The sequence below is a fragment of the Eumetopias jubatus genome, unplaced genomic scaffold (assembly GCF_037043125.1).
Source record: "Eumetopias jubatus isolate StellerSeaLion01/CBP00866 unplaced genomic scaffold, mEumJub1_p1.0 scaffold_10, whole genome shotgun sequence".
NCBI classification, from domain to species: domain Eukaryota; kingdom Metazoa; phylum Chordata; class Mammalia; order Carnivora; family Otariidae; genus Eumetopias; species Eumetopias jubatus.
In genome coordinates, this window is record NW_028274816.1 from 70,648,722 (window position 1) to 70,666,670 (window position 17,949).

General features: G+C 56.8%; 1 protein-coding gene across 1 annotated transcript in view; it reads right to left on the minus strand.

Moving 5' to 3' along the window:
- The window catches only part of LRRC75A (leucine rich repeat containing 75A), a 41,032-nt gene extending 23,378 nt beyond the window's left edge, over positions 1-17,654 (minus strand). The window contains exon 1 of the mRNA XM_028089039.2: positions 17,403-17,654. Coding sequence (XP_027944840.1) covers positions 17,403-17,654 — 252 coding nt within the window. The remainder of the gene's footprint in view (positions 1-17,402) is intronic.
- Between the last annotated feature and the right edge of the window lie 295 nt (positions 17,655-17,949).

Genomic DNA, 17,949 nt, shown 5'->3' on the forward strand with positions numbered 1-17,949 from the left:
CTTGCTCACCCTTGAAGGAGGCACAATCTAGTGAGACCCACGTCTATCACCTGCCTCGTGAGACACTGTGATTTATAATAAGAAATATATATTTGGTCTTTGTCCCCATTTTTGGCACAGAGCTCTTAAAACTCTTGAAATTTCCTAAGTGATGGAAGTGACAGAAGTGTCTTTTGTCATGTTAATGAGGTGACTTTTGGAAAGCCCCTGGATCACCTAGCGAAGGGGGTTGGTTGCTGTGGTTAAAATTGAAACAGGGCACCCAGCTGGTGTCTGAGGACTGCCTGTTGGTGGAAGACCGCACCCATGCACTGAAATTGGTAATGGGAATCTTGACCTTGTCCCATGGCTGCTTCCTGGGTAGGAGTTCAGTCCACCTCTTCAGGCTCTGGCTTGCTGAGGAAGCCAGCTCCGGGCCCAGCCTTGGACACTGAGCCAATGTGACTCTGACCTTGGGAAGGGACATCTTCCCCCACCCCCACAGCCAGGACCTCCGATGGGAGTCTGTGAAAATCCACAGTGGTGTATGCATCCCAGCCCTTTCCCAGGCCGCTGGCCATATTGCACTTCCGGCGGCTAAGCCCCCCTCCCGCCCCCGTCCCCTCCCCCCAGCACCTGGGCGGAGGGGAGGGGTGTGCTGAGGGGAGGCTGTAAGCACCACTCTTCCTACCCCCAAATTACTGCTTGGGTGAGAAACGGGCATTTGCCTGACTTCCTGATTAATGAAGTCCTCAGACTGAGGAAGAAAGGGGCTTCCCTCCTCCCTTTGGGAGGCCTCAGATTCCTGACGGGAAGCTGGGGGCCAGCTCTGTCTGTCTGAGAGTGAGAGGAGGTGCCTCCCAGACTGTCCACCTGTCTCTGTTTGCAGCGTTTTTCATCTTTTTCTTGGCATATCTTCTTAGGTATTTTAGAGGAAGGCTGGGGGAAGCCACTCGGGAGGCTGCCAGGAGCACGCTATTTTAAACCACGGCCACCCCCTTCCCTTTTAAATTGAGGTTTTTTATTTTTTTAAAGATTTTATTTATTTATCTGTCAGAGAGAGAGAGAGAGAGCACAAACAGGGGAAGGGGCAGAGGGAGAAGCAGACTCCCCACTGAGCAAGGAGCCCGATGCGGGACTCGATCCCAGGACGCTGGGATCATGACCTGAGCCGAAGGCAGACACTTAAGCGACTGAGCCACCCAGGGGTCCCTTAAATTGAGGTTTTAAACCCATTCCCAGAAGGAAAGCCCCCCGGGAAATTATCTTGCCTCTGTCTCTCCCCTCCAGGCATGACTCCACAGCATCTGCAACTACAGAGCAGACAAGGAGGCAGGTTGCAAGCTCTGAATATTAACCAGCCAAGGTAGCTGGCTTCAATATTGAAACCACCAGAGCCCCAATGTGCAAAGCTGCTTAATGAGGTTGTAATCAAACACAGTCCACCAGAAGGAGATTAATTAGAGTCCAGAGGAAAAGCAGGAAGCAGAACTGGCTCCTCCCCCCCCCGCCCCCCCAGCTCTCTAGAACATCAGCGGCAGCCCCTCGTGAGGGAGGGCATGGGCAGGGGCTGGGGAATACTGGCCTCATTGGCTGAACCGGACTCCGTGTCCCCTCCCCCATGACATTCTGGCTGGCCTTCCAGGGGATTCCCAGGGGAGGGAAGGGAATTGTCAGGTGCCCTCTGGGAAATGCGGCCCCAGGAAGACTCTGCGGGAAGGAGTCAGAACATCTCCGGAGCTAGAGCTAGAGGGCGGGCTGGGGGGGGGGGGCGGGGGGGCGGGGGGGCGGGCCCGGGTGCAGACTCCAGGCGGCTGCTGGCTGAGGAAAGACCAGAGTCTCCGAGGAAGCAGGAAGGGGTCTTAAAAGTGCCCCAGGGAATGGAGGGGGCCCCTGGGGTGGGTGTCCACACTGAGTGTGAGAAAGAGAGATGGAGGATGCACGGGGCCAACGGGGGTTCCCTAAAGACACATCCACGTTCCTCGTCCCTGCAGCCCGGGAACGCTAGCTCACTTGGAAAAAGGGTCTTTGCCGATGTGGTTAAGTCACGGGTTCTCAAGATGAGATCAGCCTGGGTTATCCAGGTGGGCCCTAAATCCAACAACAGGTGTCCTTTTAAGAGTCACAGAGAAGAAGGTGACAGGAAGCCGGAGGCAGAGATGGGAGCGAAGCAGTCCTAACCACTAGGGACTGGAAGAGGCAAACCATGAAATCGCCTCTACAGCCTCTGGGGGGGAGCCCGGCCCTGCCAACGCCTTGATGTTGGACTTCTGACCTTCCGAACTGTGAGAGAATACATTTCTGTTGTTCTAAGCCACCAAGTTGGTGACCCTTTGTTACGGCAGCCCTGGGAAACTAATACACCCAATCAAAACAGAGGTGGTATTTTTCCCCAGGGGATGCACCAAGGAGGGCAAGTGGGCTGGGGACCCCTCCCCTCACCCAGCCCTGCCCACAGCACAGCTGTGGGCACCCAGGACCACTGTCCTCAGAAATCTACTTCCTGGGGCACCTGGGTGGCTCAGTTGTTAAGCGTCTGCCTTCGGCTCAGGTCATGATCCCGGGGTCCTGGGATGGAGTCCCGCATCAGGCTCCCTGCTCAGCGGGGAGTCTGCTTCTCCCTCTCCCACTCCCCCTGCTTGTGTTCCCTCTCTCGCTGTGTCTCTGTCAAATAAATAAAATCAAAAAAAAAAAAAAAGAATCTACGAAGATAGGATATATGAAACAATAGGTAGAATCCAAGAGAGAGGGGGAGGCAGGGCTTGGGGCTGGGCAGGGCGAGGACGTTGGAGCAAGAGGGAACAAGGGGGCTCAGACCACCCCCTGCAGGCAGCACGTGAAGTGTCTCAGACCCAGCAACCAGACCCCGGGCCCCTGTGCTCCCAAGGGTAAACCCGTTTCCGTGGCACCAAAGTGTCCTTAACCCAGAAAGGGCTGAATTAAACGGGGAGATACCGAAGCAAATTGAGTGCAGATAAATTTAGGCATGTACACATCTGGTATTTGACACATTAGTCATGTTTAGGAGGATTAGATACATTAGAGTCCCTAACAGATTAGCCTGGCAATTCCAATTTACAACCGGTCACTGAGTAATGGACTTTAGGTTTAGGATTTCCAGCAGAATGCTCAGAGAGGACCTGGCGGAGTTTGGGACAGTTTCGAAATGTTTATGGGGCACCTGGCTGGCTCAGTCGTGAGAGCACGTGACTCTTGATCTCGGGGTTCCAAGAGTACTGAGTTCAAGCCCCACTTTGGGTATAGAGCCTACTCAAAAACAAAAACAAAAACAAAAAACAATGCCAAACACAAAAAACTCCATCTCTCGGGCGCCTGGCTGGCTCAGTCGGTGGAGCGTGACTCTTGATCTCGGGGTCGTGAGTTCGAGCCCCACGTTGGGCATGGAGCCTACCTAAAACAGAATGTTCAAGAGAACTTAATATTCATCCTGTTTATAGGCTTAATCTGTTAAATTTTAAGAACTGTTTAGAAACTTGGGGAAAGTCCTGCATTTTAGGAAGGCTGTTCATAAACTTAAGAAAGCTGGATGTGTGAAATCAGTAACATCACTAAGATATATCTAAAGAAATTTAGTTACTGAAGTTATAAGCCCCACACCCTTAAATGCAATGGTTTAAATCTACTAAATTTATCAGCAGAATAATGGTATTTGGGTTTTTTTTTAAGATTTTATTTATTTATTTGAGAGAGAGAGCATGAGAGAGAGCACAAGCAGGGGGGAGGGACAGAGGGAGAAGCAGGCTCCCTGCTGAGCGGGGAGCCCAATGCGGGGCTCGATCCCAGGACCCTGGGATCATGACCTGAGCCGAAGGCAGACGCTTAACCCACTGAGCCACCCAGGCGCCCCAGAGTAGTGTATTTGTGTAAGTTAAACGTAAAATTGTAGTGAAACAGTAGGCTTTAAAATTACCACTTCAATATATGAAGTAGTAGTTGAGAAAACCCAAGCATCCACAAGTAGTGTGTGTTTGTATGTATCTATGCGTGTGTATGTGTGTATATGTGGTATGTGTATGTGTATGTGGTGTGTGTGCATATGTGTGCATCCTCCCTGCCCAACTTGCCTGCCTGGCTAAGGGGCGAGGGGTAAGGAGTGGGGTTCTCTGGTCCCTCCAGGGGTAGCTGGTGATTCTCCTGCTCCTCCTTGGCCGCCTGGCCCCTGCAGGGTTTTGAAGTCCAGCATCCTGCCGGGCTGGCCCTCTTTCACCTTGACCTGGGCGGCCCCTGCCCCCGGAGAGGGGCTTCACGGCCGCGTGTGGTGTTTTAACTCCGGAGTTTTTCAAAGTGACACTCTGCGTGAAACAGGGCCCTTTTTCTGGGGGCACCTGGGTGGCTCAGGGTGTTAAGCGTCCGACTCTTGGTTTCGGCTGGGGTCCCGATCTCGGGGTCGTGAGATCGAGCCCCTGGTCAAGCTCCGCGCTCAGTGGGGGTCTGCTTCCCCCTCTCTCTGTCCCTCTGCCTTTCCCCCTGCTCACACACTCTCTAAATAAATAAATAAAATCTCCTCCCCCCCCAAAAGATACTTTTTCTTTAGAAAAATATAAATCAGCTGGGAGGTGTAGCAGGCCTGAGGAGGCTTTGGTCTTCTCCCCGCCACGGTCACCTAGATTCTGCTCAGGGCGGGACAGGAGACACCCCAGGTCCCTGTCCTGGGTTAGACCCTAAGTCACTGTGTGGTTCTGGGCAAGTCATCCCCTGCACCGGGCAGCAAGCTCACCTACAAATGAGGATCGCACCAGCTCATTCTTCCAGAAGAGTGAGCAGAGAATAGGAGAGAGCCGAAGGGGGCCTTGGCCCCCAGAGGTTTGGAATACCAGGAATTCAACAAATAACCATTTCCTTTCTCCTGTCCAACGACGACGAGGACGACGTGTGAGCCACTATGCTTTACGACTCTCTGAAAGGGGGGTGGCATTTGCGCTAAACTCAGTTCCCGTGCCCCTGTCCACTTCCCCACATCTTGTGTGGCTGGGATTCTGCGGGAAGCCTGGGGCCAGAGGGTCCCTGAGGGCCCCTGGCTTTTCGACATTCTAGAATTCTCGGCACTTTGTCATCAGTCCCCGCGCCCTCCTGATCTCTCTGCTTGGGAAACGGTCTGTGTGAGTTGTTTATGCTTTCCGGTGAATGCGTTTGTCCCTCTCTGTGGTAAATTTTGTCTGTTGGAGATGGAAGCTCTGGTCCATTGTCAAAGAAACCGTAGGTGATGACAAAGAGGTGGAGGAACGACTCTGGCCCTGCTTCTGGCTCCTACCATCCTGTTTTCCAAGTAGAACAGACTTCATAGAAACAGCCCATTTCTCGGAGTGAGAAGCTGAGGACCGGAGGGTTGTTTCATACAGCAAGCGAGTAGCAGGGACGGGAGGGCCCCAGAGTGCCCCGAAGTTTCTAACTCCTTCTCTTTAGCCACCAACCCATAGAGGACAAGGGTATTAGTCAGGGTTCTCCCGAGAAACAGAACCAATAGGGGGTGTGTGTGTATGTGTGTGAGAGAGAGATAGATAAAGAATTGCCTCCTGTGATTGTGGGATCTGGCAAAGCTGACGTCTGTAGGGTAGGCCAGCACGCTGAGGACCCAGGAAACAGCTGATGTTGCAGTCTTGAGTCTGAAGGCAATCTGCCAGTCTTCAACTGATTGGATAAGGCCCACCCCCGTTCTGGTGGGCCACCTGCCTTACTCAAAGTCTACTAATTTCAGTATTAATCTCATCTAAAAATCCGTTTGCGGTGACATCTAGAGTTGTGTTTGACCAACACTGGGTACCATGGCCTGGCCAAGCTGACACATAAAAGTAACCATCACAACCAACTGAGGGTCTTTACCGCTTTAAATCTCTAGGTCAGAGCCAAGGCCCAGGCAAAGCCTCCAAAAATCTGGGTGAGCTGAGCTGAGTCACGCTGGAGAAGGGACCCGGCCTGACTCCAGCTCACTCCCAACTCCAAGCAGGAAGTGGCGTAGAGGGAGGAAGGGGAGATCCCCCAGGGTCCAGGGCCCAGTGGGACGCCTTGCCTGTGCCTCCGCGATCAGCCAATTCCCCCAAGGACTTTCCATGATCAGCCAGTTCCCCCAAGGACTTTCCATGATCAGCCAATTCCCCCAAGGACTTTCCATTCAGGATCGGTGACTTCGATGGCCTGTCACTAAGGAGCTGCATGTCATTCTCCGGGCAGAGGGGAGGGCAGACGCCGGCCCGGGAGGGTTGCCGCAGCTGTGGTCTCTGAGGGCTCCCCAGCAGGGGCCCCAGCCAGGTGGAATCTTCCCCATCCTAAGACCCTGCTCCTCAGGGCCTTGTTCTCCCTGAAGGTGGTAGGACCAGGGCTACAACCAGCAGCAGCAAGAAGGAATCTGTGGGACTTACAGGCTATAAAGGAAGCGGGGGGGGGGCCTTGGCCTGCTTTCTGGGAGGTCACTGAGTTTGTCCACAGCTTCCTGGGACCTTGAGAGGGAGGGGTGGGGGGGGGAGGTGAGAGGGCCAGAGCTGCAGGCCCAGGGAAGGCTCAGAGCTCTCCAGCACGGTCGTAGGCCTCTCTTTCCATGCTGGCATCCCTGCTTTGTGCACGCACGACTTCCCTTGGTGGACCTCTTCCCTCCAGAGCGTGGCCCAGGCAGGACACCTGGGAGCGCTGTGCTGCACACCTGCTCTGGAGCGTCCAACCCGGTGCCCTTGCTCCTTTGGGCTTCCTGACCGGCCCCTTGCTAGTTTCTAGAACAGCTTCTCTACTTCCGTCCCAACACCCCTCTCCTTGTCAGGCATGGCCCTCTCCCCCTCCCCCGTGCTCCCCGTCCCCCCCCCCCACCCAGAGTGCCCACTTCTGGGTCCTGTCTTTGAGATGCGTCATATACCAAAAACATTTCTGTTCTTCTCACCCTGCGTGATGGATTCTCTACCAGCAGGTGAATTCCAGAGAGATGGGAATTCTTGGAATAGGTACCTTGGAACCTTTTTTTTTATTTTCCTCAAATTTTTATTTATTTATTTGTCAGAGAGGCAGAGCATGAGCAGGGGGAAGGGCAGAGGGAGAAGCAGGCTCCCCGGTGAGCAGGTGCGGTGATCCCAGGACCCCAGGACAATGACCTGAGCCGAAGGCACATGCTTAACCGACTGAGCCACCCAGGCGCCCCCATAACCCTTTTTGTGTCTGAGTTTCCATATCCAAGAACCGTAGCCCTCCACACTCCTGATGGTCTCTGGGCCACCAGCAGTCTGGAAACCTCAAGGGCAAGGATCCTGCCTCAAAGTGTTTCCACCACAAAACTCCACGACTCTAGAAGGAAGTGGAAGATATAAATCTGCAGTTGAGAATAATAAAAAGTTCAGAGGACCGGCACATCCTAGGAAAAATTACATCGGATGGAATTATTTCATGGGGAGATATGGAGGACATTTACAGGGAATGGGAAGCATCCAGACCTTATTTTCCCTAGAACTAGTGGCGGGGGGGGGGGGGGATGGAAACGGTCTGGGAAATTCCTGGATCCCTGGGACACAGGAGGGGCCAGAGCCCGTGGGAGCCCAGCCAGGAAAGACACCATGATGCCCCTGCTTGTCCGTTGGTGCTCCTGACTGGGTCTGATTCCAGACCCACTCAGGATGTTTTTGATTCTGTCTGACACCCTTTGAAAGGCAGGAATGTTGAGCCAGAACCTTATAGAAGATGCCCAACTGCTCTAACTCCCCAATTAAGGAAGAAGAGGGCCAGCATCTGGCTCAGAGTCAGAAATCATGTGCTGGCTGACACTTTACCACTCCCTGCCTTAGGTGATTTGGGAAGGCTGTTTTGGGGAGATGAGTGGGAAAGGGGTGAGGCTCCTGACCGGCCTCAGCTGATAAAGACTGAACTTTTGTGCACTTTTGCCAAGGCTGTCAAGCACAGCTGTGCAGGGTGTGTACTGCAACAAAGGCGTCCGGGTGGTGCTGAACTCACCAAGATTTGACTCTGGCTCTGCCAACTAGGGGGTGTTCTCTACCTCTCACAAGGGAACTGGATGGACAAGGAGATGCCCTACATCTCCCTGAAAGAAACCAATGTGATGAGACATCCTTGGGTCACCTGGATTCACCTAATGGCCTCCACACCAACAAAGTCCTTGGTTTCCTTAGGCTGTCAGGAGCAGGGGAACCACAGGAACCCCTTTCTCTCTATCCAATTCCTCCAGGGAGGGGGAAGGGGCAGATTCAGCCCCTTGGTTCTCTAAGGACATTCAAACCCCAGCCTTTCCTGTTCTCTGGTGGCTGGGACACAGGATCACAGCCAGGAGTGAACCAATGGGACCACAATAGGCAAGGCGGTCAGGTGGCCCATTAGAAGGCCAGAGGTCTGACCCAGCACCTGGGGCCAGGTGGGCCTAGAGCCCCTCCCATGCTTCTTTCTCAGTAGCCTCTGCTTTTATTCTCTTACCTACACAGGGAGAAAGTGACAGCCCCACGGGAAGGCCATCAGGAGCCCCAAGTAAGAGATTGTAAACCAATCTCGGCAAAATCTCAGAGTCACACTGAGTTTACTGTATCATACTGGAGTCTGAATCTTCAACACCTGGGTCCTGACGGGTGCAAAGGAGGACACCTCCCAGGGTGGCGGGCCTGAGCGGGGTCTGAGGGTGGGGAGGAGAGCAGAGTCAGGCAGTTAGTGGATGGTGACATTGCCAGGAAGGACGGGGCTGGGCGGGGCGAGGCAGCCTGGCATTCAGCAGAGGGATGCCTGCCCTGGTCCGGTATCTGAGCTATGGGCGCAGGCTTCCAGGACAGTGGGGGTGGACAGTTCCAGTCTATTTACCGGGAGTGAAAATCAGAAAGACATGCTCTGTTCCCAGCTGGGATTCCTCTGGGACCATCCAACTGATCACAGAGCCACTCCCCCCCTCCCGTACCCTGTTGCTCTTGTCCCCCTCTTCCTCCAGCCCTGCCCACAGTCGATACGGGGCGGGGTGTGTGTGTGTGTGTGGCCCTGCTGCAGTACAGTGTGTGCCGGGCCAGACGTCCGAGCTGACGTCCAGGGTGGGGGACTCTCCCGGTCTCCGTCAGCCCCTAGCACCGTGCGAGGGGGTCCCGCCCCACTCCTGCCTCTCTGCGTGGGGCCTGAGCCCGAAGCACCAGGAGGCAGTGACCGCATGGACAGAACTAAGGGCACCAGGGGCTATGGAGGAAGGGGGAGCGGGATGCAGGGTCTGAGCGCCGGCTCCCCGCAGGTGGATGGTACGCTTGCGTGGGGAGGGCTTCCCGTCTCCCCTGGGGGTCCTACCCCGGATGGCCTGCAGCTGTGGCTGGGAGCTCCCCGGGGAGAGCAGCTGTGGGGAGGTGGGGTGCCTGGAGGGGCACAGAGAGAGCCGGAGCTCCCTGTGGGGGCACTGCTGTGCCCTTGGGGAACCCAGGCTGAGGGCATGGGAGGGCCGGATGCACGGGAGAGGGCCAGACCTGAGCACCAGGGCTGCCGGGAGGGGTCGTTTGGGGCAGGTGGGGCGAAGCCCCAACTAGGAAGTGGACCGGAGGGTGGGCTTCCTGCCGCCTCCAGGCTCGGCGCGGATGTCCACTTGGGAGCCCTGCGGGAGTGCCGTGTGCCCTGCCCCCCTGGGTGCCCCCACTGCCACCCCCTGTGGCCACTCCTCTGGCTCTCTGCCCAGCCCAGCCTCCCTGCATCTGTGGCCAGAGTCAACCACAGAGCGGGCATCTGACCAGCTACGGCGGACTCTACACTTACTTGCTACCATCCACAGTATCAGCCGCTCCTCTTAGCCCCCTAAAAACGAGCACCGTGGCTCACCCGACTCTTCCCACTTCGCCCTGGGGCCGTCCACCCCTGTAGATGCTCAGGACTCTTCCCACTTCGCCCTGGGGCCGTCCACCCCGTAGATGCTCAGGAAGAGCGTCTGCCGAGTGAAAAGAACCAAGCACTAGTACGGCCAGGTTGCAGAGGGTGCTGGGCAGGGGTCTTGCCCTGAGGACAAGGCCCCCGGCTCTGCCTGGGCTGGGAGCCTGGGTCTCTGGGGGTAGCAGAGAGGCACCCAGGAGGGGGCCTACAGGAGGGAGGGGAGAGAGGCAGATGTGAGGGGGGCCCAGGCAGCCTCCCGGGGGCAGAGGAGGTCGGAGGGGAGGGGAAGCCTGAATGAGTCCCACAGGCACCAGGTCCCAGCAGGGCCTGGCCAAGCCTGGGGACAGGCCTTGTTCTCTTTCCTGACACCCCGGGTGCAGGGTTCACAGGACAACACTGCCTCTGTCAACACTGGTCTTTGCTCACGCACTGACGCCCAGAGCTACGGGAAGGTGTGCAGGTCCCCTGCTCTGGCTTCTGCCCCCCACGCTGCGTGACTACTCTCTTCAGTCAGCAGAGGGTTGGGTCATCTAGGACCACTGCATGCACGACAGGCCAGCCTCTGCAGTGGTCAGTGTGGGGGGTGTGTAGGGGTCGACCCCAGAGCCCCAGGGGGCTGTTTCCCTCCAGGAGCCCCTCCCTGTGTCCCGGCTCTCTCACACTGGTTGGGGACAAGGGAGAGACCCCGGGGCATGAATGTTCATCTGGCTTCAGGCCTGGAAGAAATAAGTGACCACAGATGGGAATGAATGGGTCTTGCGGAAATCATGGGAGCCTGGTTGGAACCTGAGTGGTGGGAGAAGACTTCAGGGCCATCTCAACCATACACCCCTTCGTTTTGCAGATGGGGGCGCTCAGGCCAGAGAAGGGAAGGGTCTGAGCTGGGACCAGAACCGAGGGCTCCTGGCTGCCAGTAGAATGTGGCCCACCCCTGCAGAGCCCTTCCACTGGGCCATGCTAAATGGCTGCCCAAGGGTCGGCCTCTTGGGTCCTCACCATCCCTCCAAGCACTGGGGGGAAACATTATGAGTGCAGTTTGGTTGCCGGCTGTCTCCCCTGTGCTTAGAACAGTGCCTGGTGGCAGGCGCCTGGGTGGCTCAGATGGTTAAGCGGCTGCCTTCGGCTCAGGTCATGATCCCAGGGTCCTAGGATCGAGTCCCGCATTGGGCTCCCGGCTCCTTGGGAGCCTGCTTCTCCCTCTGTCTCTCTCTCTGTGTCTCTCATGAATAAATAAATAAAATCTTAAAAAAAAAAAAAAAGAACAGTGCCTAGTGGCATAGGCACACGACTGTAGAAGAGATGATGGATTAATTCCCACGGTCTTCTTTTTTGCCCATCTGCCTTTTCATCTTTTGCTACAGTGATTATTCAGGGCTTTCATAATATTAAAAAAACCCATCTTTTTTTTTTTTTTTTTTTTTTTTACTGTAAGCACTATCCTGCCAACCTCCCAAGACTATTTAAGGAGGAAAATAAACACGGGAAAACGCTTTATGGACTAGAAAGCGACGCGCAGACAGGAGGGGCCTCTCCAACTGCCGGCCCTCTGGCTCAAGGCCCCGGAGCACCTAGCAGAAGACTGAAATGAGCTGGAGCCCTTTCTCGACCTCCGCCAGCCCCTTCTGTCCTCCTGCCGTGGAGGCTGCCGGTGTGCTGCAGAAGGGTAGCTGACCAGGGGTTGGCCCACTAACAAGAGGCAAAGAGTCTGCTTCTTGGAAGACACGGAGAGACACACACGAGCACAAAGAGAAGCCGAAGCAAGGGATGGCCGCGGAGGGCTGAGCAGGGGCAGGGGACAGCCTGGAGGTGGGCACCGGCCCCAGACCCCAAGTGAGGCCACCTCTGCAGGCGACACCTTGCTCTGACACCCCACCCCACCCCCACCCTCCCAGCCGGACTCCTGCGTCTATGCTGCTTAAGATAAAGTTAGAAACATCGAAATGCCACATCCCTTTGAGCAGCAGCTGAGTTAAAAAAAAAAAAAAAAAGCTGGGAAATGCTCCCAGAGAGCCACGTGGGCACTGCTCAGGGCCGGTGGGCGGGGTGGGGAGGAGAATGGGCATGGTAACGAGCACCCCCGCCCCCCAACCCCTGCTCCCTGTGCAAGGTCACCGTTCTCATCAGGACAGCCAGCTCTCCTGGTGACAGTGAGCCCAGGATACAGTGATTGAGTCGATCTTGGACAGCTGGGCTCCTCTCCCACCCCTCCAGGTTCTCCTCATGAATGAGGCTGCCCTATAGCCGGCTAGGGAGGGGTTGGGGGGGATGGAGCGCGCGGCTGAGAGTGTCCTTTTCCTCACGGGTCCCCCACAGCGCTGCTCTTGGAGGGAAAGGGGGGCATATAGCTGGCGGGGATCCCCACTTGAAGGGGGGGATCTCCTCAGCCGTTGACCCCACCCCTTGAGCATCCCGGTGCGGAAGCCAGAGAAAGATCCTCATCACCCAGGTGACTCTTCTGCAAGGTGACTCGCACCTGCAGGAGTGGGGGCGGGGCAGAGAAGCCTCTGACAGCCTGCGGTGGGGGGGGGGCAGCGGCAGTGTCAACTCTGCGGGTTGCTGGAAGGATAACCTGGCCCCATGCTTGGAGTGGAAACACTCCAGAAGTCTGAGCCAGACCATGCTGCCTCCTGACACAGAGTTCCAGGAGCAGCAGTCTGGGGGGAGTGTGCCCGAGAAGTCTAAAACCCATTCAGTGAGGATTTCTGGAAACCCCACTGTGCCCAGTAACGTGATCTATGGCATCTGCCCCAGGAAAGCACGAAGGGAAATGAAATGACGTCGGGGAAGGGGGGTGGTACACCATGCACCAAAGAGGGGTGCACCAAGGTGGGGTGTCCATGGATGGCCCCCAGGGTATTTTGGGAGCCCTGAAGACAAAGAGCAAAGCAGAGGCTAGTTATCTCTGAGGAGGTGGACATTTGTTCCAGAAAGCAGGAGCTTTCCTGCCCAGCTCCTAGCCCTGCTGTGGTGGCTGACCATACAGAGGCTGTAGTGTCTCCGGTCTTGTAAACCAGCAAAGCAGGGCCTGGCACGGGATTCCTTCTGCATCTTCATAAACTGGAAATGTCTGCGCCCAGCCCAGTCAGAGAGCAGTGGATTTTAAAAAGGGATGTTTCTCTTTTGTGGACAAAAGGAACATGATTCAGCACAAGCAGCACATCAGGAACGGGGAGGCCAGGCTCCCCTCCCGCCACCTCTGCAGAGGCGCCGGACTGCACCTGTAGGATGGGATCCCCGAGGTGCCCACGGAGGCTCGGGCACTGGGCCACTCCTCTCTCCAAGAACACCACCCCCTGGCAGGCTGCCACGGACAGCCAGGCCCCGAGGACACTGCTCCCAGACATCCAGCCACATAGGAGGCAAACGTGTCACATCTCATGACCATACTAAGCGCCTAGTGGATAAGCCCCCAGATGCAGAGCTGTGGCTGGGGATTCGAGAGCATTCTGAGGACACACAGTGACAGTGGGGGCTGATGTATAGCTTCACGGTGCACAGACTGATTACAGAATGTCACAGGCCTGTGGGTGTTCAATACCATGCCAGGGACAACGGTGGTGGCGGGGTCTCGGTGCTCAGGAAGCACGTGACTTAGTCTGACCAACAAAGTCTATGTCAGGTGAAAAACCATATGCAGATGATTAATTGCTCCCCGGTGTTGTGGGACCTAAAAGACGAGTGAATCTCAGAGCCAAGGGCTGACATGAAAGCTGGCCTCAGAAAGGCAAGGAGCATTCACTGGAAAGAAGGAAAGGCATTCCAGGTCAGGGAAGGATCAGATCAAGGGCAAGGGTGGGGGGCCTCCCTGTTTGGTGTCTGGTGGCCTTCCAAGTGGCTCACCGAAAGAGATTTTCTTAGGTGGGTTGTCAGAGGTAAAAGGAGACCTTCAAGGCCATTCTGTTCATCTTTCTGACTCCAGGTGGGAAACACCTGTCCAGTGTCCAGGTCCCTAGGGAGCCTCTAAGTGCTTGTCCACTATTCAGCCCCTCTGGGAAGCAAGTCACCCTAGGCCCCGGTGGGGGGGGGGTTCTTTTTTTTTTTTTTTGCATTAGCTGACATGGCTCATTCTCCCAGGTATAGAGTAAAGCCAGTAGACTGAACCAGGCATCCAGGCCCAAGCCACACCATTGGATGGGACTGGACAGGCCAACCCTGGAACAGCTCTGCCCAGCAGGGCTGCACCATACTGAATGGCAATAAATTGATCTAATCAGATTGTCTTTCAGGGAATGCAGGGACGCATAGTGAACCTGAGGAGGTGGGCCAGTTCAGCTTGGTGTATCCTGGGGAAACGGACCCCTCATTCTAGTGTCCCATGAAGCTGGCCAACAACCCAGACTACTACAATCTGTGGGCCTCAGAGAGGCCGCTGGGCCTCAGAGGGGACAGCCCATCTCCCCCATAGCCTGGCATTTGCCTTCTCTCCATGCCTGAAGGCACTTCTTCCCCAGGGCTCCTTATAGATGGCAGGCCTGAGCCCAAGGCTTAGGGAGAAGGGTCTGGGGAAGGGTCAGGCCTGCAGCAATGGAGCCCAGGGATGGGGAGAGGAATGGCCTCCTCTATCCACAGCTGGCTTCTTTTGTCCCCACGTGTTCCCCACGCCAGACTGCTTCTGAACGTGCCCTGAGCTTTTGATCTACATGGAGCCCTGGCCAGGTCGACAAGATCCAAAAACTCTTTGGGCCTGGCCTAAGAGAGGATACCATAGACTCTGTCCGTAGCCTGGCCAGCCCCAAAGTAGGGCAGAGTCTCTTGTTTCGTACCATTGCCATGAGAATGTATCTTGATTTGCCAGCCAACTCAACCTCACATACTTTGTAGCATTTGCTCTGCTCAGTCCTCCAGCTACTCTTTGGGAAATGAGGAAACAGAACTCAGGGGGGTTATCTGCTGGGGTCCAAGGTCAAAGCAGACTAAGGACTGGAAGGCAAGCTGCCTGAGCTGATCCTTGGCCCCAGGCTCTTCTCACGAGTACACTGCTCCTGCAGAAAGAGGGATCACTCTCCTCCTTCAGGGCAGCTTCCTGGCATTCTGCCTGAACCCCTGAACCCCAGCTCAGGATCGTTAACATTAACTAAAGCCTCCTGATACCTCTCCAGCAAGTGCCGAGCACCAACTGACCCAAGAATCTCCGACCAGGGAAACTACCCTCCTGATCTTACAGGCAAAAGGGGGGCATTCAGAAGCAGTGACACCAGCAGCCGCTACAAACTGCCACACAAGGTCCTGAGGTCCCTGTTTCCAAATGCCGAGCCCGGAGCAAGTCACATAGTGGGGGAGGTGTGGTACCAGACTGGAGCACATATTGAACTCGGGGTCTGCGAACACTCTGGAATTCTTGTAAGATTGTATGTGTTGGTGCATTGGTCTGGGAAGAGTGTCCATAGCTCCTTGGGGCTCAAAATGCTCAGGGACTTGAGGGTGAGAACCACAGGGGTCGAAGATCCCAAGTCTCCTCCAACCCTAGAGCTCATGGCCTACCCAGACCCACCTGGTGGGGGGGGGGGGCTTCCTCTCAGTGGCTGCTCATTCCCTTTCTGAACATCACCACCTCCACACTGGAGGAGCCAACTGGAAAGGAAACACAATTTGGGAGAAAGAGCCACCTCTTTGCACAGATCCAGCTCGACATTCCTCTAAAGAGCCTCAGGGTCCTAGAAAACAGCCCCTGTGTCTCACGGACATTTGGACACCTGGGCTCCCCTCTCACACCACCCAGGGTCCATGACCATTTCTGGGAGAAGCCCTGATCCGTATGTTCCAGGCAACAGGACAGGTCTCCAGGCCCCTCGGGCAGGCCCATCGCTGACTCGGGAGACTCGGGAGAGACCCGTGGACCTCACCCACAAACCAGAGGTCAAGGGAGCCTGACACAGGTGCTGGAAGGCAAGTTATCCTGCTGCTTTCACAGAAAAGGGGCAAATCTGATTAACCCCATCCTGCCCCCCATCAGTCCTTCTAGTCTTGTCACTACAAAGCGTGTCAGGCCGCAGACAAGACCAACATTTCCCAGGAAATGCTCCCTGTCTCAACAACCCCGAGAGGCCACAGGAACTTATCTACTCTCCAAAAACCAGGGAGAAGTTCAGCCTCAGGATGTGCAATCACACTCAGTTTCAGAGGGACTGGAGGAGCAACAGAACCTTCTTAATGTCTGGTGTGTGTAATGGGATACGATGGTCTGGAAAATCCATCATTCTGTTTGAAAGCAACAGAGTTTCCATAGAGGCCATCCGCTGGTTTCCCATTTTCAAAAGACAGAGAAATACACATTGTTGAAGTTATGCCATGCATAATGTCATCTTTCTTTAATGATTCAATTTGGAGAAGAAACCTAGGATCCAGCAGCATCTCAGGCACTGTTCTGGATGCTGTGTGGAAAAGTGAAGGCAAGAGCAGTAGCCCCACGTCTTCCAAGTCCCCAAGCCCCTGCTTCCTTCTCCCTTCCTTTTCCCTGCGCAGTGCACACCTTGGGAACACAGTCCACGGTAACAGCTCACCAGATACAAAAGTTGTGAGGGTGCTACAAAATCCTGGAGGGATTGTGTCTGATTAGATTTTGGAAGCGCCTCCAAGGAAGGCGCTCCTGCAGCCTCCTTCATTAGAGACAGAGAAACTTTAGAAAGGCCACCCGAGGTCCCCCCTCCTGGGTCTGTGGTGGACTCCACCATGGTTGGGGTCAATCGAGGAGGACTATGGGACCTGGACTTGGTTACCCCCCAAAGCTGGGCCAAGACAACTTGTTTGGTGATGGAGGAGACACACCCTCCTGCCTCTCTCTCAACAAAATCCATGGAACAGGGGGCTCACTTCCCTCAAAAGAAAGTGAAGGAGGAAAACAAGCCGGAGACGTGGATGACAGCATCCGCCCAGGGCAGCTCCAAAGCAAAGGGGACTGGCCAGATCTGCAACGTCAGTCCCTAACCAGCGGGACAGGGACAGGAAAGGCTGAAGGCAGAGTGCTGGCCGCCTTCTGAAGTTCCTGCAGCCAGGTACTCACATAGGAAACCAAGGCAGCTCCCCCCTCCCTTCTCTTCACTGTTCAGCAGTGGCTCCTGGCTGAGCACCTGTCCAAGTAAACCAGGGGAGATAAACGCTGCCTCCTGCCTCAACCGCAATCCAGGACGCCTCCCGGGTGGGCGAATGACCTCGCGACTGGCACCTCACCAGTCCCAGGGCTGTGCCCTTGGACTCCCCCCTGGGGAAACTAACGACTGCGCATTCCTTGAGGACCCTTGGTGACTGCCAGCGGATGGAGAGGAAGAAAAGCGCCCTGGCCCAGACTAGGCATCCCTCCCCGCAACCGCTCCCACCGCCCATCCCTGGGACCTGCCTCCCTCTCTGCATGTGGAGGACAGAGAAGCGGGGACATTATTCCAACAGGTCCCCTGCAGCCGGGCCTCACCCGGCCAGCCTTCCTCCGCCCCGCCCCGAGGCCTCAAATTCAGCGGGAGCGCCGAGGCACCTGCTGCCAGACCCGCTCCATCCCCGCGAGAGGGGGCCCTGGGCGGTGCCCTCGGCGCTCCGGGCCTGCTCGGCAAGGGGTTGGGCGCTCCCGGGGCCGGCGCGCCCCCCCCGCGCCCCCTCCCCGCGCTCACCTGGCGCAGGTGCTGCAGCAGCGTCCCCGCCTCCTCCCGCCGGCCCTGGCGCACCATCCGCAGCAGCTCCTGGACCATGCCGACGCGCCGGTGGTAGGGGGGCAGCCCCGCGCCGGCGCCCGCGCGCCCCGCCTTGTCCCCGGCGCGCAGCAGCAGCGACGCCCAGAAGTCCGGCCGTTCGCGGCGGGGGCCGGGCGCCGCACCGGGGCTGGCTCTCTCGGCCAGGCTGCCCTTGGTCTGCCGGGTGCCCATGCCGCCGCCGCCCGCCGGCACTGCCCGCGCCCGGCCGCGACGCAGCGTCCCCGGCCCGCTGCCCGCCCCTCGGTCGCCCGGGCGCGCCCGCCTCCCGCGCGGCAACTTTGGGGGAACTGTTGCGCGCGGGCGGCGCGGGGGCGGGGGCGAGCGGCTGCCCGCGCTCCCCTCGTTCCTCCCTCCGCGCTCCCGGGGCGCGCTCCCCGGGCGCTCGCCGTCCACCGGCCCCGCCCCGGCCCGCCCCGCCCCCGGCTCCGGCTCCGGCTCCGGCTCCGGCCCCCGCCCCCGCGCCCGC